General features: G+C 44.6%; 1 protein-coding gene across 2 annotated transcripts in view; it reads right to left on the bottom strand.

Moving 5' to 3' along the window:
• The window catches only part of TSC22D1 (TSC22 domain family member 1), a 145,448-nt gene extending 138,984 nt beyond the window's left edge, over positions 1 to 6,464 (bottom strand). For both annotated transcript variants that reach the window (XR_609894.4, XM_003807666.5), the window contains exon 1: positions 3,562 to 6,464. Coding sequence is in view for 1 of the 2 variants with exons in the window: in XM_003807666.5 (XP_003807714.3) it covers positions 3,562 to 6,464 (2,903 nt within the window). In the remaining variant the exon portion in view is untranslated. The remainder of the gene's footprint in view (positions 1 to 3,561) is intronic.
• Between the last annotated feature and the right edge of the window lie 17,716 nt (positions 6,465 to 24,180).

Below are 24,180 nucleotides of genomic sequence, written 5' to 3' on the forward strand. Positions count from 1 at the left end.
ACTCCTATTTTATAGGTAACACACATGCGTCTTAAATATTTGAGGACCTACTATAAAACAGGCAATGTACTTTGCAGACAGACATCAATTCACCTAAAAATGTTGATGAGAGATACAAAAAAGCAAGTCTTTTTATTCAGTTCTTTTCCATTTGTTGCATAAATTATATGATCCTGCATCTCTCACAATTGTGCTTAAGATGAGGGACAATATAAACTTTAAATCATGACAAAAAAAAAATCAGGAGAAATGCCTGCTAATTAATTCAAAAAAATAATTCATCCCTGCCCTTGAGGAACATCTAGTCTTGTGGGAAAGATTGGTAAACATAATTATAATTGAATGTGTACAGTGCTTAAATAGAGGAATATTAAAAAGTGCTAAGGAAACAATGTCCCCTGAGTGAAAAGAATGCTTTAAAGAGAACATCTGAGCTGAGTCTTGAAGGATGAATAGAAGTTTGACCCATTTCACGTTAAGAGGCTGTGCTAATAACAATCACAAAACATAAAAGATGAAATACCTGTATTTTCCCATTCTTGTAAAGGTGAATTCACAGTTCATGTTACAGTCTAAGACATTAAGACTTTTTTTTTTTTTTGGAGACAGGGTCCTGGTCTGCCACCCAGGCTGGAGTGCAGTGGCATGATCCCAGCTCACTGCAGCCTTGACCTCCAGGGCTCAGGGGATCCTACCACCTCAGCCTTCCAGGTAGCTGGAACTACAGGCATGCGCCACCATGCCTGGCTAATTTTTGTATTTTTTTGTAGAGACGGGGTTTTGCCATGTTGCCCAGGCTGGTCTCAAATTTCTGGGCTCAAGCAATCTGCCCACCTCAGCCTCCCAAAGTGCTGGGATTACAGGTGTGAGCCACCGCACATGGCCTGACATTAAGACCTTTTAAATAAGAATGATTTTTTTTAAAACAAGATACATAATCTTAGCATCCTGATCCATGTTTATAGTCTCTCCCAGTGATCAACTGAAGGCACTTTCCACATGTCTAAACATTTTATAATCTAAAGTGTTAAGAGTATTATTTCAAAAGATGATTAAAAGATAACCATCCTCATCTGTCCTACTGCCCAAGTTATATTGTTAACACATTTCCTGATTCATAATATTGAAATTATATATGTATTCCCTCTCTCCTGAGACTAATGGTGACCAAGCCCAGAAGATGCAAGTGACAACAGAAGCTACCATGGGAAGAAAGGTTTTAAAAGTTTGTTTTTTAATCATATCACTGTTTGCTCTTGTAGTTATTCTTAAATTATCTTCCAAGGGCAAATTTAAATGAAAATTAACTTCTTTTTCCAAACTGTAGTGATAAATAATCTTCAGTAAAACACAATAAAGAATATAATATATATCTTTTCTGATCTTACAAGGTGTTTTAGGGCTACATTCCGATTTCACAGAATTTAAGATACCGCTAAAACAAAAATTTTCTGGTTTTTAATCACGAAACTTTGATGTTAACTAACCAAGGCCCAAATAGGTAGTAAATTCAAAACAGTCCCTGCTCTTGAGGAACTCCTGGTCTTGTGGGAGAGACTGGTAAACATAATTATAATTGAATGTGTACAGTGTCTGAAGACAACTTGTATTAGATCTATATTTCCTTATTTCTCAGTATGTCTTTTTGTCCCTTTCTAGAATTCCATAATTTCCACCTTATTATTCCTTTTCTCAATTATTATCTGGAAAAATTAATTTTATATTAATATCTTAAACTGGGACCCTATTCCTATAGTTAAAAATCTAGTTGAAAGTAGCATCATCTGACTTTAATTGCCTGGAAGGGCAAGCTGTGGAAAATCCTATCATGTCCTACCAATAGGAGGAAAAAGAGGTGAAAGTCAAGCCAGGAGACCACAAATGGCAATTACAAAATCGTGGCAAGTTTGAATTCAAAATGAGTGTTTTTGTTTGTGTATTTTACCCGTCTTTTGTTTCTCTAAACTTAGCATCCACATAATATAGCTGTTTTTATAGAGGCTTCACTCAAATCATAACCTTTTGACTTAAAAAACATTAATATTTGTGGTAATTCTTTTAAAATTACAGTTGAGTATTAGCAATGATAAAATTAAAGGTTTAACAATAATAATGGAACAATTAAGGAAACTACCTCCTAGAAGTTTATCTTTTAGAGTACAGTTTTGTACAAATAATACAGAATACATTTGGTTAGGTAACAAGGTTTTAATTACCTATTAGAAAAATAATAAAAATCTTGAAAGACAAGATTTTATCAATTTAACCATGTCTTTATCTTACCTTTTAAACAACTAAATAACACAAACCTCACTGAAACATTTGACCTGTTTTCTTTTTCTAAAATTACAACTATTTTGCAATATGCTCAATTTTTCCAAAGCAAAACCCACAAACTTACATATAGAATATAAATGCTTAAATTCGCTTGATGAAAGTTCAATCACAAAACCCTCCAACTAATACTAAAATAATTAAATATCTTGCACGCTTACTCCAAATTCCACCGTGAAAATGATGTCTTTCCATAACTCCTATAATAGCATTTTAATCAAGGTTAGTAACAGACTGGAAAATTTGTGAAAAGAACATTACTTTAAAAATCAACATGAAAGATTTCACAACTTTTTTAGCCAGTCAGCTTCAAAGACACAATTTGATTCAATAAGCGTTACTGGCATATTATTTCCAATCTACGTGAAAAAACGCTTGGTTTAATAATGTACTTTAGGCTTTCTGTATCTTTTTGGTAAGGAAAGAAAGGAACAGGTGGAGTAGATTAGCCAGAGACCAAGGTCTTATTTTCACGCCTCTATAAATTCAATCCTCCAAGACTTACTTTCTCTGTTCTTTAAAATGGCTACCACCTTGATCTACCATGCAAAAGAAAAAATGTTCAGCATACTATCAAGATAAGTCTGGTTATTTTGATAGTTTATGTCCTCCTTTCCCACAAAATAAGACTCCCATTCCTTTACTGTTCAGATAAAATGACCATTAAATAAGTACGCAAAAGTTGGTCAGTTGGAGTATGAGGGCAACCTATATAACCCAGATTAAGTCATCTATCCTACCATATCTGACTAGGAAAAGCAGGCAACAATATCTTTCACAGACTAAGATCAAACACAGTAGAAATGAAAAAGGGATGTCTAGTAAAGGAGAACAAACGTGGGAACCACAACCCCCCAAGAGATTATTTTAGCAGCTCAAAATAGATTAAGTATTATGTGGGTTAGCAAAAATTAAGCTTTCCATAATATTTCTAAAAAGCATTTTAGAGATAATAAAACCACTTGGTGCCCCCAAACCTGTTTTTAATGTGAACACATGCTCAACAACTATTCTGAAAATATTGTTTACATATTACTATTATTTCCTACTCCCTCTGAAACATTCCATAACTCTTGCTCTATAAAACTTCCCATAAAAATGCATTTTTCACATACAAAAATGAAAACAATATACAATGTTTTAGAGTCATTTTGTGCATACATATAGCTACTAAATAGATTAACTTCAAATCTGTTGAATGTCTCCAGAAATATGACATGATCTTACCTCTCATCCTCGCCATCCACCAGGGGTGTCGTCAGCGGTAGCACCTTCAACGGGAAAAGAGAAGCAGAGGCTGCTAGGCTGCTGCTACTCCCATCTGAAACTGCTGACATTCCCCCACTGTCACCACTGATAGTCTGAGGTAAGCCACCTAAGGAGGGCTCCGCTGCACGCCTGGTATCTTCAATTTGGCTTCCAATTGCCTGAGCTAATGATTGTGCGGAGAACTGGGTAGAACTTAGTGGTATCTGTTGTGCCAAAGGCAAATTTATATTAGTTGCTATCAAGGGAGGTTGACTAACACTTTGAACCAAATTACCATTTTGGGTAGCAGGGGTTTGTGCTATATTTTGTGGTGGAACCAAGTTTGTTGGGGCAGAAGGCATTCCAGAAGGACCAGTTGAACTAACCTGACTTGTAACAGAAATACTACTAGCAGAGGGCAAAGAACTAACTGCAGGCAACTGCTGTGAAACAATTCCTTGAGCTACTGGTTCTACTCCTTGTGGCTGGGGAGGCACAGTTAACAACGAACTTTGGGATGCAATAACCAATTGTTGAGGAAGGCTTGGAGCACTAGTTTGAACTCCCTGATGAATAATCCCAGTTTGAGCAGGTGGAACCACTTGCGAAGATGGAGGAGCACCCTGCTGAATAACTGAAGGTGGAACCTGGGTAGAGGGCTGCTGCACTGCAGTAGGTATGTTTGCTTGCTGACCAATATTTGCAATCTGACTGCCAGTAGGTACAGCAGACACTGCTGCCGGAGCCTGGCCAACAGGCTGGACAGATGCCCCTGCAGGTTGTGCTGGGACTGCTGTGGGCTGCACTGGCAGCTGGATACCCTGTGGCTGAGCCACAGGAATCACTGTTGTTCCTGCTCCTACTCCTGCAGAACTGGGCTGTCCGGAGGACATTGCTGTTTGAAGAATTGGCTGCTGTTGTACATACTCTGAAGCAGGATTTTGAGTCACTGATTTGACATGGCCTGGGGCCATCTGTGTAGAAACCATTGGTTGCTGTTGTCCATACTGTAACTGTTGGGGTGGTGGTGCCCCTGGAAGGGGAGTTTGCACTGGAGGAGCCGCCTGAGAATATGGTAGCTGGGGTTGAGCCAAACTGGAAATGGAAGGCTGCTGACCTAAAGCTGAAGTTACACCAACCACATTTACAGGCGATGGCTGGATACCAGTTGCAGCACTCATAGTGGCTTGCAGAGGTACTGGCTGAAGACCTTGCTTTTGCTGATAGCTCAGTTCTTGAGACTGTAATTGTACTTGTGAGATCTGTGACTGAGAAATACTCTGTGGTATACTAACTGCTGGAATACTCTGTGGACCAGTGCTACCAAAATCCATCTGTTGGAGGGTCACACCTTGGAGAGCTGGTTGTTGCTGTTGTTGTTGTTGCTGCTGCTGCACCACCACAGTAGGGGCTCCCATCTCTCCACTTCCCACACTCTCTGTATAGTGACTCAGTGTGCTGACACTACTGCTCACTGAACTCCCACTAGTGCTCTCCCTTTCAGAAGTCACTTCTATCGGATTTTGCTTTACAGTCTCCACCACTTTATTTATCAGCACACCTTCTGTAGCAGGTACAGCATTTTCTTTTTCATAGAACTCAGTGCAAGTCCATCTACCTTTTTTAAAGGGCTCAGAACTAGAATCTAACTTCACAACTCTGAACCTCGAAGTGTTAACTGTTGGTTGTTGCTGCTGACTTGAAACCGATCCCCCAGTCATCCCTGCAGCTGCATTAGGAACACTGCTAACAGCAGCAGAGGAAGAAATAGTACCATTGCCCATGCCACTCAAGATATTCACATTAACACTACTGGTAACTCCAGGCCCAACACTCACACCAGCAGCACTAGGAATATTGCTTGTACTTATATTAACATTACCAAGCATGCTGCTTGTCACATTAGGATTAAAACTACCCACAGCAGTAATGTTAACACTATTTACTGTACTAGTGCCAGTAACAGAATTTATACCTATTCCACCTGTAGTACTTGGAGCACGCACATTAGTCATTACAGATGCAGGTGAACCACTGGATGATACAGCAGAAGTTGGTGCAACTGGTGTGATACTGTCAGAGCTTCCAGTTGTAGAGAGTTTTCTAGATACTGGGCTTGAGGGTGGCCCACCAGTAATGGATGCACTGGCCACAGCAACATGAGATGGATGGTGGTGCCCATGTTGGAGGTGGTGCCCATGATGAATGTGATGGTGGTGATGGAGGTGGTGTGGATGAGCATTCCCATTGATCACAACATTCTGTTGTGGAAGGTGAGGCAAATGAGGCTGAGGAAGGTGGGGCTGGTTGGGAGAGACTGCCCCAGGTGTCTCGGCTTCCTGGAAGTTATTTAGGGTCTCTTCTGAGGAGCTGCGTTCGGGCTCCCCTAAGTCAGTAGCCCTGGAAAGTGACACATCAAGGATCTCCGAAGAAGAGAGATCTTCCGTGTGAGATTCATCCAGATCATCATAGCTCTCAGTGTCCTCTGCTATACTGTTGTTAGAGCTGATACTAGCGGAGATCTGAGCAGGAGTAACGCTAGTTATCTGGAAGCCACTTTTCTTTTTCATTTGAGTTCCGCCTGGCGCAAGAGGCTGTGCCTGCAGCTGAGCCTGCGAAAGGAGGTTCAGGCTTTGTGGAGGCGGAGGCTGTGGTCCCGACGTAGAAGATGCTGCAGGGGGCGGCGGCTGAAGCAGCGACGGAGGCGGAAAATCCTCGGAAGATGTGGCATTACTACCGACGCCGGTACCTGCTGCATTGAGAGCAGAGGCGCTGCCACTACCGCTGCCCCTTCGAGGGAACATTGACGGGTGCGCCATCTTCCTAGCGCTAATGTCTGCAGCGGCGGCGGCCGCGGCGGTGGACTCAGGCGGCTGGTGCATTGTGTTGGGTACCGGGGGCGCGGAGGAGACGAGTGCAATTTCCTTCTGCACCGTAATCTTTGTATTCGAGACGCCGGAGAGGAAAACGGGACCTGACGCTCCGCCTGGCGCGATTCCTCCTTCTCCTCCTCCTCAGCCAAAGGCGCCGGTCGCTCCTGCCTTCGACAGCGAGCTTCGGAAAGGAGGATGAACGAGGGTGAACAGGGCGGCCGGGGACCCGAAGGGGGGATCCCTTCAGTCCTTCGCCATTCACTTTCCCCTCTAGCCTCACACCCCCCTTTATATTCTGCTTCACGTGGGGTGCGGGGCAGGAGGGAGGGGGAGAGCGCAGGAAGGGGAGGAAAAGCGAGAAATGCCCACCTTCTCCGGCCAACTCCGAAGCCGCCTCAGCCCCCTCCTCCCGCCGCGGCGGCGGCCGCTGCAAAGCCCTCCCGGCCGCTCTGCACGGAGGCAGCGCCAAGCAAATGTCGCCTTCCCCTCGCCACCCCCGGGGCCGCCGCCGCCGCCAGCGAGCCCCGAGCTCAGTGTCGCTCAAACCTCCCCTCCCGGCCCCGCTCGGCCCTCCCCCCGCGCCCCGCAGACCCTTTCAAACCCCCTGGGCTCGCGGCGGCTGCTCGGTGAGGAAACGCTGGCCGCGGCTGGGGCCGGGGCGACGCGGCTGCGAGCGGGGCGGCGGCGAGGCGCCCGGTACGGTGAGCCCAGCAACGAGGCGCGGGCGGGCGCGCAGAGACGCCGGGTCCTCGCGGAGCACGGCCGGGGCGCGGCGGCGGCGGTGGCAGCGGGAGCCCAGGGACCGCTCCATCACTGGCAGCCATGGAGCCCGAGCATTTTCCTCCCTCAGGGCAGGCGCCTCGACTCGGCACACGTCCTCGGGGAGGAAGGGGCCGGCGCCCGAGCCTCTCCGGAGGGCGGCGGGACGTGCGCTAGGGCGGAGGGTGCGACCCTCTCTTGTCCTCTTCCTCCGCAGCCGGCTCTTCCTCACCCCGCTGCTCCCGCGACCGGGCGGGAGGGGGCCGCAGGCGGCGGCGGCTCCTTTCTCGGCGGCGTTGGTGGCCAGACGGGCTGGTGCAGCGACTGCAGCCGACGCCGTTCAAAGGAACGAGGTGGGGTTGGTCGGTGTCGGCAAACGGGGCGGGGGAGTGAGTGGGTGCCGAGGGAGGGTGTCGGGCGGGGAGGGGGCTGTGGTGGTTGTTACTAGTGCTCTTCTTCGGCTCCCCTGGCTCCACCGTATCCCCCAGTCTCTCGCGGCATCGGGAGGGGAGGGACCAGCGCGGAGCGCAGGAGGAGGAGGGGCGACCGCCGGCGAGAGGAGGCGGTGGTGGCTGGGGGGAGGGGGCAGTCGGAGGAGAAGGAGGGAAGATGGCGTCTGCGCATGCGCCTCGGCGCCGCAGACAGAAAGCCGGGTCTGGCGGGGCAGGAGGCGGCGGGTCTTCGGGCCTAGGCGAGCGCCGGGTCTCCCGACGGAAATTACCGAAGGCTGGCAGAGGCGCCGAAGCCGGGAGTGGTGGAGCCGGAGGGGATAGTGGGGGTGGGGAATTCCGGCCGAAGGAGCGAATCCGGGTCGGACTGCGTGATTTCGGCTCGGTGGGGGTGGGCAGGGTGCGCGCCTGCCGCGCGCCCAGGTTAGGTGTGTCCGCTCTTTTCACACTCGCGGCCGGCGCGCGCGGGCACGCGGCAGAGGAGGGGGCGCGGCGCGGAAGGGCCGGCGGAGGCGGCGGGAGCGCCGGCGCTTGGTGTGCGCGCCCTGGGTGGTGTCCCCCGCCTGCGGAATGGGTAATGAGGCTTTTCTCCGCAGCAACAGCATCACGAGTTTCAGTTCCCAGGAGCCCGCCGCCGCGGCTGCTGCCGCTGCCACGACATGAGTCAGGCTTTCTTCCCTGGCGCGTGGCGGAAACCTCCTCCCCCTCGCCGCACCTGGGCTCGCCCCCGGCCCTTGCCTCCTCGGGGGATGCCCTAGGGCCGGGAGCTGTGGGGTCTACTGAAGGCCGGTGGCTCCCGGTGATAGGTGTTGTCTTTTGTGCAGTGCAGTTGCTGCCATGCGGTCCCCTCGCCCTTCCACGAGCGGGGGCGAGGCGGCCGGGCAGATGTTGCAGCTGTTTCCAGTTAACTGCCTGAGCTCCTCTGGGCTAGGCTCTTCTCTAACGAGGAGTGGTTGCAATCCATCCTTAACTGGAGGACAGAAGCAGGCCGGCCCTGTAATCGACTGACCTCAACAGGTGTCTCCAAGCAGCGACGCCTCTTTCGTTCATCGTCCTGGCTATATCCCCCATTGGTTTGACTCAGGAGGCAAGGTGGTCCGGACATGTGAGCAACACAAATGATAAGAATGCCTTTTAGGGCTAGAAAAGAAAAAGCCATCCGAAATTCCAGTTTAAAAATACACACACACACACACGTTACATTTCATGGGTCCAACTGTAGTTCTACAGAAGCAATGTTAGGTTTGATTGGGGGCAATTTACTGGCGGTTACTTTCTTGGTATTTCATGTCAAAACCTAGTTCTAAGCGTTTCTTACCAATAATCGAGAATGTAAGTCTTTCCCAGGAATTTAAAAATGATAAAGCAAGCCGAAAAACTGTAGGGAGGAATTTTCATTTTGTTAAATTTAGGTTGTTAGGGGAATCAACGCTTATGGTTAGACCTCTGATTCAGGAAGTCTCAAGGATTTACATTCCTATTTCAGAAGATTGTTAAAGCAAAAACGATTGTCATTTGCAGTTTTGATACACCTCTAGTTGTCAGTTCAACTTTTTACCTTTAGTTTTCTCTGAACTCTTCCTCTTGCTCCAAGGGGAGGCCTTCAAAAAGTGAATTATGTCACCATTTGCATGTTATTGAATAGAAGTGCACTCTTAACATCCCATTTATCCAGTGTCAAAGCTATGATACATTGTTGCTTTATGTGGGGTCTCCCACACTGAAAAGAAAAATCCGGACTTCATTTATTTATTTATTTATTTATTTATTTATTTATTTTTTACTTTATATTGCTAATGTAAACCTCTGCTGGAAGTAAATAGGCTCTCGCAAATATTCAAAGTGATACAGTAATAAACATCAAATATGTTTGAGAAGACTACTTGTTCTATGATATTAATATGTGATTGGTTGTTTTTATAGAACTGTGGCTATTTGTGTTTTCACAAAAATAATTTCTTTTTTACTTCTTGAGCTTTTGTTGCAAGTGATATGCCTGGTTAATCGCTGCCATCCATTGTTGAAATGCAAATTTGACATTCTTTTTCAATAGTTCTTGAATGGAAAATAGAAACTACCCTAACCGATTGAAACTGCAATGGAATGTAGATGGGTGGAATGTCCTTTCTTTGGACTGCCGTATGAAAGAAAATGCTCTTGATCTCTCAAAATGTAGCCTTAAGTCAAAGGTTTTTTGTTTTGTTTTGTTTTTTAAGTCAAAGTTTTAAATTACCCCAAACAGCAGCTGTACACCCTTTGGGCCACCTAAATAACTCACTATGATTGTGCTGATATGCTTTGACGCTTAATAAACACGTATATTAAAGTCTTACCCAAAGCTGATAGAGTAAAAGAGCTGTTGAGATAGCCCTCTGGAAGCAGATACTTGTTCTAATGACCAGTAGCAAAGGGTACTGTTTGAGCTGTTTTGATGGGGGAGGAAGGGTTGGGGTGTTATTCCCTTTAAAATAAAGGTTTAAAAAAAATCCAGAATTTAAGACGTAAGAAAATAAGATCTTTTGAAGTGTATTAATTTTTGCCTGCCATATCACTTTCAAACTCCTGCTTAGGCTGCATCAAGTCCCACTAAGATATAAAGAGCAAGTCAGCCGGGTGCGGTGGCTTGTGCCTATAATCCCAGCACTTTAGGAGGCTGAGGCGGGCGGATCACGAGGTGAGGAGATCAAGACCATTCTGGCTAACGCGGTGAAACCCCGTCTCTACTAAAAATACGAAAAATTAGCTGGGCGTGGTGGCAGGTGCCTGTAGTCCCAGCTACGTGAGAGGCTGAGGCAGGGGAATGTCGTGAACCTGGGAGGCGGAGCTTGCAGTGAGCCGAGATCAGGCCACTACACTCCAGCCTGGGCGACAGAGCGAGACTCCGTCTCAAAAAAATAAAAATAAAAAATAAAAAGGGCAACTCTACAGTTAGGGAAATCTGAGTTTCAAAAATCTGGGTCTCTCCCCCTCCAAAATTCTTACGACAGCAATATATGAACACAAATACATTGAAACAAGGAGAAGGCACCTCAAGAGCCAGATTTTGTTATACTATCATCTTTTAATTAAAAAGGTCTGGATTTTTATTATATAAACATTAAATGCCGACTGCTATGTATAATAAAGTCATTAAATCCTTTAAACCAAGTACTTAGAGCTATCCTTTGCCTTTTGAAAGATCGAATTTTAGCTGTTTTCATTCTGAAGCTGTACCTCTGAATTACTTTTTTGTTGTTGATGTTTTTTGAGACACAGTCATGCTCTGTCTCCCAGGCTGTAAAATGGCACAATCTCAGCTCACTGCAACCTCCGCCTCCCGGGTTCCAGCGATTCTCCTGCCTCAGCCTCCCGAGTAGCTGGGATTACAGGCATGTGCTACCACACCCGGCTAATTTTTGTATTTTTAGTAGAGAGGGGGTTTTACCATGTTGGCCAGGCTGGTCTCAAACTCCTGACCTCAGGTGATACATGCACCTCAGCCTCCCAAAGTGCTGGGATTACAGGCGTGAGCGACCGCGCCCAGCCTCTGAATTACTTTTCTGCTTACTCAAAGATTAGCCTGTATTGCGGTGCTCACTTAAATCCAGTTGCAACATTACAAACCAGCCTTATATATTTGGACATGTTTACTGTTTAATGTACCGTAAAAATAGGAAATTTGGGTTGGGTGCAGTGGCTCACGCCTGTAACCCCAGCACTTTGGGAGGCTTAGGCAGGCGGATCACCTGAGGTCAGGAGTTCGAGACCAGCCTGGCCAACATGGTGAAATACCCTCTCCACTAAAAATACAAAAATTAGCCGGTCACCGTGGGGCACACCTATAATCCCAGCCACTTGGGAGGCTGAGGCAGGGTGAATCGCTTGTACCCGGGAGGCTGAGGTTGCTGTGAGCCGAAATCACGCTATTGCACTCCAGCCTGGGCCACAGAGTGAGACTCTGTCTCAAAAATAAAGAAAAAAAAAATTTGCGGCCGGGCGCAGTGGCTCATGCCTGTAATCCCAGCACTTTGGGAGGCCAAGGCGGGCGGATCATGAGGTCAGGAGATCAAGACCATCCTGGCTAACACGGTGAAACCCGGTCTCTACTAAAAATACAAAAAATTAGCCGGGCGTGGTGGCGGGCGCCTGTAGTCCCAGCTACTCGGGAGGCTGAGGCAGGAGAATGGGGTGAACCCGTGAGGCAGAGCTTGCAGTGAGCCGAGATCGCGCCACTGCACTCCAGCCTGGGCGACTGAGTGAGACTCCGTTTCAAAAAAAAAAAAAAAAATTTGCTGAGCATTGTAACACAATTATCTATTTGTGAGTACTGCGAAATAGATCAGTTAAAATCAAGTAATTCTTGCCGGGCGCGGTGGCTCACGCCTGCAATCCCAGCACTTTGGGAGGCCGAGGAGGGTGGATCACCTGAGGTCGGGAGTTCAAGGCTAGCCTGACCAACATGGAGAAACGCCATCTCTACTAAAAATACAAAAAAATCAGCCGGATGTGGTGGTGCATGCCTGTAATCCCAGCTACTCGGGAGGCTGAGGCAGGAGAATCGCTTGAACCCAGGAGGCAGAGGTTGTGGTGAGCCGAGATCATGCCATTGCACTCCAGCCTAGGCAACAAGAGTGAAACTCCGTCTCAAATAAATAAATAAATAAAGTAATTTTCCAAAAGCAATGCCTTTGAAAAGCAGAAAGGGAATACCTGTACTCCAAATGGCTGAGCTACAACAATAGATACTATTAAAGAGAAATGTGTACAGAAAATATGCCACTGTTGCACTCCAGTAATTATTCTGGCTAACCAGTGCTTTAGTCATGTAATATTATTAATACTTATTTATAGCTTTTAGATGTCATCTGGGAAAAAAAAAGTCAGATGTTTAAATATGACTTATAAACTTAAATAATCACACATTTTTACATATGAAGAACCTAATGCAAGGGGATATTGCAGTATGTTTATTAATCAATTTGCTCTCTGTAAAATTTTTAATGAGACCAGGAGTGTGCCATCACTATCGATATCACAAAATGCTTATTTCAAAACTTTAATTCCGATTTTAATGAGTACAGTTTAGCTTATAACTGATTAATTTTGGCAGCATTTGTTAAGTTTTTCAATAGTGTATTTCAGTTCAGCTAAATAATTTTGTATCCTCAAAGGAGATAATGCTTATAAAACAGAAAAGTATAGTTATTTGAATTTGTGGTTCAGAAGGCACACTGATACACATTAGCTCATTTAATTCTACCCTTTGAGGGAGAAGACATTATCATTCTCATTTTAGAAGTGAGTAATCACAGGGAAGTTAAATAACTTTTCCAAGATTCATGCCTAAATCTGAATACTCATGTCCTCTTAATATCAGATTCTATGCCTCTGTATTTAAGGATTTTTCTGAAAAAGTCTGAGCATTAGAGACAAGTATTTTTCAAAAATCTCTTGAAATTAATAAATGTTCCTTCAGTGCTTTTGAGTGCCAAAGAAGATGTGCCATATACACAATTTGAAACAGCATTTCTTCTGTATGAAGAGGATAAAAGACTTTTTCCCTGTTTGAACCAATGTAAATGTTATAGATTCTTCTACACTCCCTTCTGATTTATAAACGTGTTAATTTGGAGAATGTTCTCACAACCTAAAAAAATCATTTCTAATGTCTGCCACAGTACTGTGAAGTGACATTGAAAAAAGAATTTATTAATTTATATTTTTAAAGACTATGATCAAATAGCCCTCCAAATCTTTCCAGTGTTAGCTAATTTTATTTAATGCCTACTATATACTGCACATTGTTTTCAATGCTGTAAGTGTTCTATCCCACTCAGTCCTCACAGTTATACAAAGTAAGAGCTGAAATTGCCCCATGTTACAAGTGAGGAAAGTGAGGTGCCGGGAGGTTTCAGTCTTACAACTTAACTAGAGTGGTAGGGCTAAAATGAAAATCCTGGCAGTCTAACCACCCCTTCACAGCTGCTTCCAAGGCATATTGTTAATTCAGGCTACTGCCAACTCATGCTCCCAAGTTGTTTCTACAGAATACTCATGTTTTAATTTTTCTAATTAGACATCTCCAAAGAATCTATAAGCACATTTTCTCCTATGCAGAGACATTCTAAGAATGTACATTTTAGAGACTACTGTGGCCATGTAGGAATTAGACATAAAGGAACAGAACAATGATTTAAGTGGGAGGATTCTTCACTGATCGAAACAGATGCCAAATGCTTGAAAAAAGGCATCAATCACACATAAGTGAGAAATGCTATCTATATAGGACAAAATAAATGTTTTCCTGTTTTAGCAGTTAGTCTTTATTGAACATAAGAGCCCGTAGAATAGAGAGAGTAATAAGAGTAACAACCTAGTCTTTTCAACATGTTCTAAGGGCCCATTTGTATTTATATATTTTTTGAATATAAAATTATAGAAATAAACACATTTATCACATTTGTTTCTATCATGATTCTAATAAGACCTTTGTCCATTCACTGTCAACAAAAATAAGGTCAAGTTGTACAAACAAACAAAAGCGGCTGGGTGCCGTGGCTCACACCTGTAACCCCAGCACTTTGGGAGGCTGAGGCAGACCAATCGCTTGAGCCCAGGAGTTCGAGACCAGACTGGGCAACATGGCAAGACCTCATCTCTACAAAAAATACAAAAATTAGCTGGGTGTGGTGGTGTGCACCTGTGGTCCCAGCTACTTGGGAGGCTGAGGTGGGAGGATTGGTTGAGCCTTGGAGGTCAAGGCTGCAGTGAGCCCAGTGAGCCCAGTAAGCATCATGCCTCTGCACTCCAGCCTAGGCAGCAGAGAAAGACCCTGCCTCAAAAGAAATTAATGAAATTTAAAAATGAAAGCAACCAATATTCCTTTGTATTTAAAGATTACATTCACAAATATTTAGGTATATCTCAAGTCTTCAAGCTCGAAGAAAAAAGAATGGCTACTGGGGTCATTCCTTAGTCTGGAAATTTCCTTTGATCATTTATTTTCTCCTTCTGCTCTAACATATCTTTTAAGATAAGAAAATTGATAAAATAGTTTTAAAATAATTTTTAGTAACACATTCAAATTGACATTTCCAGTTATTTTCATTGTAGAAAACAGGAAATCAGTAGTCTTAAAGGCCAACATCTTTTCTGATTTTAATACCATTAATAAGAGAAGAAAAGAAAATCCTAAATGTATGCACTCTAAATTGGAGTCAGAGACACAAAATCAATTCCCAAAAATATTATGACCACAAAAATTTAAATGCAACAGCACAATTTACATATGGTAGATGTTTACAAAACCTTTCTAATGAATGATAAATTAGAATGATTAAAGAGGAAATGTTAGATTTTTAGACAAAATTGTGAGATGGGATTTAGGAGAAAAAGCCCAGCAAAATGATTTGTTTTATATGCAATATATACACACTTATCACATTCAAGAAAATTAAAAATATGACTGACTCAGCCCCTTCACTGAGTTAAACATAAAGTTAATTGCAAAGATACCAACAAAGTTTTCCATCAAAAACTGGAAAGGTCCAGGTATTTTCTTGCCACAGTTATTTATAGACAGGAATGATAATGCCAACTTAGTGGTTTAACTTCAGTGTTTCAAAATAATTTATTCAAGAGACATACTGATATAACTGACATACAAAATGGTTAGTAGATGTACAACTGTATTACAACTCAAGGTATATTTCAAGTAAAATGGGAGTAATACTGTTTTACCCCAATGTTGATCCCAAATTATTTGATAATAAAAACAAGAGCTTTGAAAGAAATACTTCCAATTAAAAGCATCTTGAGAAAGGTGCTAAGTTTTCTTTGTTATTTCAAGTATATAGCAGAAACTTAAAAGTTCTTATAAAAAATGTTCTAAATCCTATACTATGTGGTAACATTGTCAACATAAGTGATCACATGAACTTTACTACTGAACGTTTCACAAGGTGTTTCTGAAGAACATAAAGTTCAGACATTACGGCATTAAAAACAAGCTCATTATTAAAATTTTGGTCAAGGGCATGCAATGGTATTAAATTTCCTTCTCTGTTCTTTCACTTGATCCCTGTAAAATTCTCCTTGCCCAACCTAAGCCAATAACAACTTGCTGACTACTCTTTTTCATTAAGCATCATGCCCAAAGCACTTTTTTTTTGTAAGAAGCAAAGTTCAGTGAAAATGGTAATAGGATATGAGTTGAATCTGTATCTCCTTTTCTGATAGCTTTGGGAAGGAGGGGGTCCTGGAGGAGAATGTAACAATCATAGCATTGGAGGATGACAATAAGATCCATTAAATTGCTGTGAACATTTATATAATCATGGTGGGCTGAATAACAGCCTCCAAAAGATATCTACATCCTGATCCCCAAAGCTTGTGATGTTACCTTATATGGCCAAAAGACTGCAGATGCTACTAAATGAAGAATCTTTTTTTTTTTTTTTTTTTTTTTTGAGACGGAGTCTTGCTCTGTCAGCCAGGCTGGAGTACAATAGCCTGATCTCAGCTCACTGCAACCTCTGCCTCCGAGGTTCTAGCGATTCTCCTGCCTCAGTCTCCTGAGTAGCTGGGACTGCAGGCATGTGCCACCATGCCTGGCTAATTTTTGTATTTTTAGTAGAGACGGGGTTTCACTGTGTTGGCCAGGCTGGTCTCAAACTCTGACCTTGTGATCTGCCTGCCTCAGCCTCCCAAAGTGCTGCCAAAAGTGCGGCCAGCTCCACATTATTAAAATGTCCAAAGAGAATAGCCTTTGGCACTGTTTTCTGTAATTCTGTTCTAATAAAACATTAATTTAGCATTCATCTTATTACTAGTTGTGCCAGATGAGTCACTCGTTTAAGACTCAGTTGCTAACATACATTCAAAATGGCTTTGATATACAAGTCAAGTCTTTTGAATGCCAAATACATTGGATATTGGACACCAGTCCCCAACCCTTCTTCCCTTCCCATTCACTGCTCCACTGTACTCTTCCCTCTGCTCCCATTTTCCTTACCGTAACTCAGAAATTGAAATTACAGACATCTTCATGTTGACAAAACCCCCAAATAGTAATATTTTATTTTCTTCTTTGTGGTAATTGCGCAGCAGCAGTCAACTAATAACACCATTCACCATTCTGCTCGTCCTAAGTGCATAATGAGTGTATTTCATGAATAATACTGCTACAGAAACTGGATAAAAATAAGTAGAGGGGGCCAGGTGCGATGGCTCACGCCTGTAATCCCAACACTGTGGGAGGCCGAGGCAGGCGGATCACCTGAGATCAGGAGTTCAAGACCAGCCTGGCCAATATGGTGAAACCACGTCTCTACTAAAAATACAAAAATTAGCTGGGCATGGTGGTGTGCGCCTGTAATCCCAGCTACTTAGGAGGCTGAGGCAAGAGGATTGCTTGAATCTGGGAGGCAGAGGTTGCAGTAAACCATGATTAGGCCACTGCACTCCAGCCTGGGCAACAGAGTGAAACTGTGTCTCAGGAAAAAAAGTATATGATAATTTACGGGCTGCTACATTGTTACGGACTACAAGATGGGAAATATGGGATTCTGTTCTCCTTAGAAAAAAAAGGAACAGGGACCAGGTGCAGTGGCTCACACCTGTAAACTCAGCACTTTAGGAGGCAGAGAGGGGAAGATGGTTTGAGCCCAGGAGTTCACGACAAGCCGAGGCAACTTAGTGAGACCCCATCACTATTGTGAAACCAAAACATCTGAGACAGGTCTCAGTCAATTTAGAAAGGTTATTTGGCCAAAGTTAGGGATGCACCTGTGACACAGCTGCAGGAGGTCCTGATGACATGTGCTCACGGTTGTTGGAGTGGAGCTTGCTTTTATACATTTTAGGGAGACATAATACATCAATCAATACATGTAAGGTTTACACTGGTTTGATCTGGAAGGGCAGGACAACTCAAAGGTCTGAGGGAGGGGGTGGGGCTTCCAGGTCATCGGTAGATTTAAAAATTTCCTGATTGGCAATTGATTAAAAGAGTTATCAGTAGAAAGGAATGTCTGGGTTATGATAAGGGTTTGTGGATAAGGGGTTGCAGAGATCTATGTTTCATCATGCAGATGAAGCCTCCAATTAACAGGCTTTGGAGAGAATAGACTACCATATAAAGGTCTGTGTTGACGTTAATTCTAGAGAGGTATAATGAGGCATGTCCAACCCCTTCTTCTTTCATGGCCTGAACTAGATTTTTAGATGACTCTGGCATGTCCTTGACTGAGAGGAGGGGTCCATTCAGATGGTTGGGGTCCTTCAAATTTTATTTTTGGTTTACACTATCAGTGTTTTTTTCTTTTTTCTTTTTTCTTTTCTGAGACAAGGTCTCGCTCTGCTGACCATACTGGAGTGCAGTGGCATGATCTTGGCTCACTGCGGCCTCCGCCTCCTGGGTTCAAGTGATTCTTGTGCCTCAGCCTCCCTAATAGCTGGGATTACAGGTGTGTGCCACTATGCCTGGCTAATTTTTGTATTTTTTTGTAGAGAGAAGATTTTGCCATGTTGGCCAGGTTGGTCTCGAACCTCTGGCCTCAAGTGATGCACCTCAGCTTCCCAAAGTGCTGGGATTACAGGTGTAAGCCACTGCGCATGGCCTACACTATTAATTTTAAATATATATATGTATGTATATATGTATTTATGTATATAATGAAAAGAAAAACTACAAACATTTAAAGTTGGTCCAACTTTGGTGTCATTAATTAAATATCTACTTCCTGTTCTTAAGGAGACAAAAATGCCATTTCTTGTTTTTTTTACATATCAATGAGGGCACAAACTGAGGCAACTTCCCCAAACCTCATCCCCAGCTCAAAGGTGTATTTACATAACCTTATTCTAAACAAAGGACAAATAGGAAGTAGGAGAACAATTTGGTTCATATTTCACCAAAGATATATTTCCTTCAGGTTAAAGGCAATCAGAGACTTCCAAATCATTGTGAGACAGCCAAGTATAAAGGGGTCCCGGGAGAAATTCCAACTGGCCTGCACACTGGGAGAATAGGATGAGCCATGGAAGTCTGCGCCCTTTGCATGGGAGAGGAGTCTGGGATTCCAGCCTGGCCTCTTCTGTTCTGGGGTGGAACCTGGGATTCAATCTGTGAGGCAGGAAACCAGCTAGCAAGCAAGAGCCCCCATTTCCCTTTTTTTCCTTTTCACCCAATAAATTCCATTCTTCTTACCTTTCAAAGTGTCTGCGAGTCTAATTTCTCATGGCCATGTGACAAGAACCTGGCTTTTAGCTGAACTAAGAAGCCCTACAACAATTGTAAATACCTATTAATCCACCAATTACATATAGGCACAATATGGATCTTTGGAAATTAGATAAGAATGATTTTAATGTGAAATAATGACAGCAATATAGTTTAGAAACCATGATGGTGAGGCCTCATTGATGCATACATCTGCTGGGGACTGAGCATATGGTTAGTGCTTGGTACATATGTAAAAACTGCAATTACAGCTTCTTAGTAAGATAATTGATTCTGAGTAAACGTTTGAGTTTTCCTGGTTGTCTTAATTTTTTTTTTTTTTTTTTTTTTTTTTTTTTGGTAATTGAGCTTTTGCTGTTTATTTGGCTGGTTGGTTGGTTGGCTGGTTTTTCATGGCAGACATTTAGGAAGAGCAAAGCCTACCAAAAGGAAGATTGTGTTTGCAATATAACTAAATATAGTAATATTACTACTAAGACCAGGAAAATACACAAAACTTAATGGAAAACAGGGACAATAACAACACACTAAAGGACTATTTGAGGCTACCTGTTCCCTGATAAATGTGATGATAGCAAATAAGCATGCATAATAAAATTGTGTTTCTATCTCATATATTTAGCATTCACCAATTTTATTCCACAGCAGGCCATTGTCTACATAGTGACAGATAGAATATTCCATAAAGAGAAGGACTAGAAAGTGGGTTTTATTTTTTTAAATAATTATAATAAATTATCAACTTTACCTTTAAAGCACTGAACCGAAGATTTAAAATGTAAGTTTAAATTCCATTCTCAAGAAGGAACATGGGGATCATTTTAAAAGCATTAACTTGCTTGTCCTATGCAGGAAAGGCCCCAGAAGAGCAGAGACTGAAGTCTCTACACAGATTGAATTGCATTTTGTTCACTATTTCAGGTACAACCACCACTTCATTATCTGCATGTGAATTTCCCATGGGCCGTTTCCATTCCCAGACCACCTTGAACCTCTTACCCAACACCAATCAGGTCTCCCATGGCCACACCGCAATATGTGCACAGGGGATATGAAATCATTTAAAATTCAGACCAAAAGAGTTTAGGCAGTCAAATCCATTGAGTGGGAAGAAATCCATTAAATTTAATTCAAAGTATATTATAGTTTATCCACTATTTTGGGAGAATTTTATTATTGCTTGCTTCTAATAGCAAAGTTAATGAAGAATTGATTGCTGTTTCAATGAGATCTCTCTGCACACATTTACTAAGAACTCACCTAAATTGTAGCTCATTTTTAATGTGGAACAGAAAACTCAGCTTCTGCCTACATTTCTCATAACAGGTCATTCTAGAATGATTCTAACAGTACATTTCAGTAAATTGTATTATACTTAGACCACCAGCAGAAATCTGGAATAATTGGGTCGTTGAAGAATAAACACTAAAGGCAGGACAAGGGGGTCAATCGTGGAGCAAGAACTTCATTCAGGAAACTGAGGTAATGTCCAGAATTCTTCAAAGACTGCACTGGGGATACTGTTTAACATTAACACAGAACTCTCCAGTTGGTTGGAGAGCGGCTGGGAGAGGTCTCTGTAAGAGTAAGAAGCCTGCTTTCTATTTATTTATTTTTCGGGGCAGGCATGCCTTCTTCAAACAAAAAGAAAGCCCAGGCATACAGAAACTGGATCTCATACAGACAGGGTCTCATTCTGTTGGCCAGGCTGGAGTGCAGTGGTGCGATCACGGTTCACTGGAGCCTGGACCTCCGGGCTCAATGGATCCTCCCATCTCAACCTCCTGAGTAGTTGGGACTGCAGGCGCGAGCCACCAAGCCCGGCAAAATTGTAGACAGGATTTCGCCATGTTGGCCAGGCTGATCTCAAACTCCTGGACTCAAGTGATCCACCCACCTCGGCCTCCCAAAGTGCTGGGATTACAGGCTTGAGGCACTATGCCTGGCCTGAACAGCTTTCTCTCTCTCTTTTTTTTTTTTTCGAGACGGTGTTTTGCTCTGTCGCCCAGCCTGGAGTGCTGTGGCGCGATCTCGGCTCACTGCAAGCTCCGCCTCCCAGGTTCACGCCATTCTCCTGCCTCAGCCACCGGAGTAGCTGGGACTACAGGCGCCTGCCACCACGCCCGGCTAATTTTTTGTGTTTTTAGTAGAGATGGGGTTTCACCGTATTAGTCAGCATGGTCTCGATCTCCTGACCTCGTGATCCACCCGCCTGGGCCTCCCAAAGTGCTGGGATTACAGGCGTGAGCCACCGCGCCTGGCGAACATCATCTTATATTGTTTATTATTATTATTATTACTATTATTATTGAGACAGAGTCTCGCTTTGTTGCCCAGGCTGGAGTGCAGTGGTGTTATCTCAGCTCACTGCAACCTCCACCTCCCAGGTTCAAGCGATTCTCCTGCCTCAGCCTCCTGAATAGCTGGGATTACAGGTGCATGCCACCACGTCAAGCTAATTTTTGTATTTTTGGTTGAGATGGGGTTTCTCCATGTTGGCCAGGCTGGTCTCCAACTCCTGGCCTCAAGTGTTCTGCCCGCCTTGGCCTCCCGAAGTGCTGGGATTATAGGCGTGAGGCACCGCACCCGGCCCTATATTGTTATTATACATGATGATGGCAGCAGTGGGCCATCTGGTGTGTCGCTGCCATCACGCCGGCCACTGCAAGAAGGGTACAGGGAGGAGGCAGACTGCCCCCACCCCTCTACCCCCAATTCCTCCACCCTTCCACCCCACCGCAACCCCCAGCCCCAGCCCGCCACCCTGGGGGCCGCCACAATGGGGCCTGGCCAAGTCGCCCGCCTGGCGAGGGGGAGCTCCAGGCCACCCCTAAGAGCCAGGACCACAGCAGGAGCTTTCAGCAATATCGCCCCTACCCGAGATGCCGGTCCAGACCCAGTGAGGACCTGGAGCCCCTGCCCCAGGCTTCGAGGGGGCGCTGCTGGTTGCCGGTGCGAGGCGCTGGGAGCCAGGGACAAGCGGGAACTCTGCCCCTTACAAGTTAGTGTGGCGGGACCTCCCCAGGTACAACTGCAGCTGCCTAAGCTGCAGCAGCAACTCCAGCACCTCTGTGCTCTTGGGAGCCGGGAGTAGGCAGGAGCTCCGCCCTCCTGGGCGGGGCTACAGCCTCCCAAGTCTTGGCTGTGGATCAGGGCCTCCAGCTCCATGCAACAGGCAGGAGCCCCACCCCACCCCACTGAAAACCGGGGCTGCAGCACCAGGTATCCTGCAGGCCTGGGGGGCCTGGGAAGGCGCCCCCATGCCCTTGCAGACTCAGAGGTGCCTACTCCCACTGTCTAGCATCTCCCCACTCCCAGGGCCTACTCTGATCTTAAAGTGGGATTGGGGTGGAGCCCAAGCACTGTCACAGCCAGACCAGGTATGCGTAGGCTTGGGCCAGTGCTGACATGCTATCCCTCTGCCACCTCGGCCCCCTCTGGATTTTGGGCACTGAGGAGCACAGGAGGGGAAGCTGAGGGTGGCTGGGTAGTGGCCTGCAGGTGCCCTTTGATGCCAGCACCCTGCCATGGATGGCCGCAGGAGGCAGACAGGCTCCTGGGCAGAAGGGGGCTGGTTCCTAGCAACGCCCACCTTCAGGCCAGGGAGGGCCTAAAGGCTGAGCACTGGGCTACCAGTTCATGAATTGGAATGGGGACTTGTGGTGCCTTCTCTGGGCTGCCCATGGCCGCCCATGGACCAATCGGCTGGCACTTCTTCCCCTCTAAGTTCCATAAAAGGCTCGGGCTCAGCCAGAGCAGGGCAGAGGGCAGAAGATGGAGCGATAACAGGAGGACCAGCTGCAAAGAGGAGCTACCCTCTCTGCTGAGCACTTCAGAGGCCTGCAGAGATGTCTGCACAGCCTGTGGAGAGGAGCCACCCTTTCCAGGGCCTCCTCTCTGCCACCCTCTCCAGGGCCGCCTCTCTACTGAGAGCTGAACACTCAATGGGAGGACTTGCCTACAGAAAGGAGTTATCCACTGCGAGTCTCTTCTGAACTGTTCTAACACTAAATAAAACTCCTCTTCATCTTCTTCACCCTTCACTTGTCTGTGTACCTCATTCTTCCTGGATGCAGGACAAGAACTCAGGCAAAAGTGCCACCAGCCACAGAGGTTTCCAGGAAGAAAACTGACACCCCAGAGATCCCGTAACATTGCTATTTTCTTCCACTGAGGCCTAAGCTGATTTTCAATGACAATGACCCTGATATACTGTTGAGTGGTTTGAATGACAGCTGTAATCAGAACTATGCTATGAAGATTTTGCCATCAAATGTGCATTAGGGACTTATTTCCTATCAGATTATGCACATATTTTGTATAAAATTCATGCTATCTGAATGATCCAAGTGAGTAATGCAAATATTATTGGCACAACATTGTACTTATTTACTATCAAGTATTACATATTGCGTATATCAAATACCCCATATATCTTAGCCTGAGTTCCTCAAAATAAGAGATAAAACTCACATGCAGAGTGTACTTGAAAAAATGGAGCCAGTGGGCATGAATGTCAGCAGGGGCAGTGAAATAGGGAAGGAAGGAAGACACTAAGATGAGTACTGAGTTGGCTATCACTGCGGCACCTTTAAAAATGTTTTCCAGGGCCAGCACAGTGGGTCATGCCTGTAATCCCAGCACTTTGGAAGGCCGAGACAGGTGGCTCACCTGAGGTCAGGAGTTCAAGACCAGCCTGGCCAACAGGGTGAAACCCCGTCTCTACTGAAAATACAAAAATTAGCTGGGCGTGATGGTAGGCACCTGTCATCCCAGATACTTGGGAGCCTGAGGCAGGAGAATCACTTGAACCTGGGAGTTGGAGGTTGCAGTGAGCCGAGATTGTGCCATTGCACTTCAGCCTGGATGACAAGAGCACAACTCCGTTTCAAAAATAAATAAAAAAATAAAAATAAAAATGTTTTCCAGGAGGCCAGGTGTGAAGGTTCATACTTGTAATCCCAGAACTTTGAAAGCCAAGATGGGCAGAGCAGTGAGCCAAGACTGCACCACTGTACTTCAGCCTGAGTGACACAGGGAGACTTTGTCTCACAAAAAAAAAAAAAAAAAAAAAAGTGTCCTGCTATCACTATGCTTTAGAATTGATTGCCACAATTTGAATAATATTAATCTAATTCTGATTAAATACCTTTCAATTAATATGTTATAGAGTTGTTTAGATTTACTGAGCACAACCTCATTAATACATGTGAAAATGTGTCTGAAATTCCTTCCTTCCGGTGGGTTCTTGGTCTTGCCGCCTTTCAAGAATGAAGCCACCGACCCTCCCAGTGAG

The sequence above is a fragment of the Pan paniscus genome, chromosome 14, assembly GCF_029289425.2.
Source record: "Pan paniscus chromosome 14, NHGRI_mPanPan1-v2.0_pri, whole genome shotgun sequence".
Taxonomy (NCBI): Eukaryota; Metazoa; Chordata; class Mammalia; order Primates; family Hominidae; genus Pan; species Pan paniscus.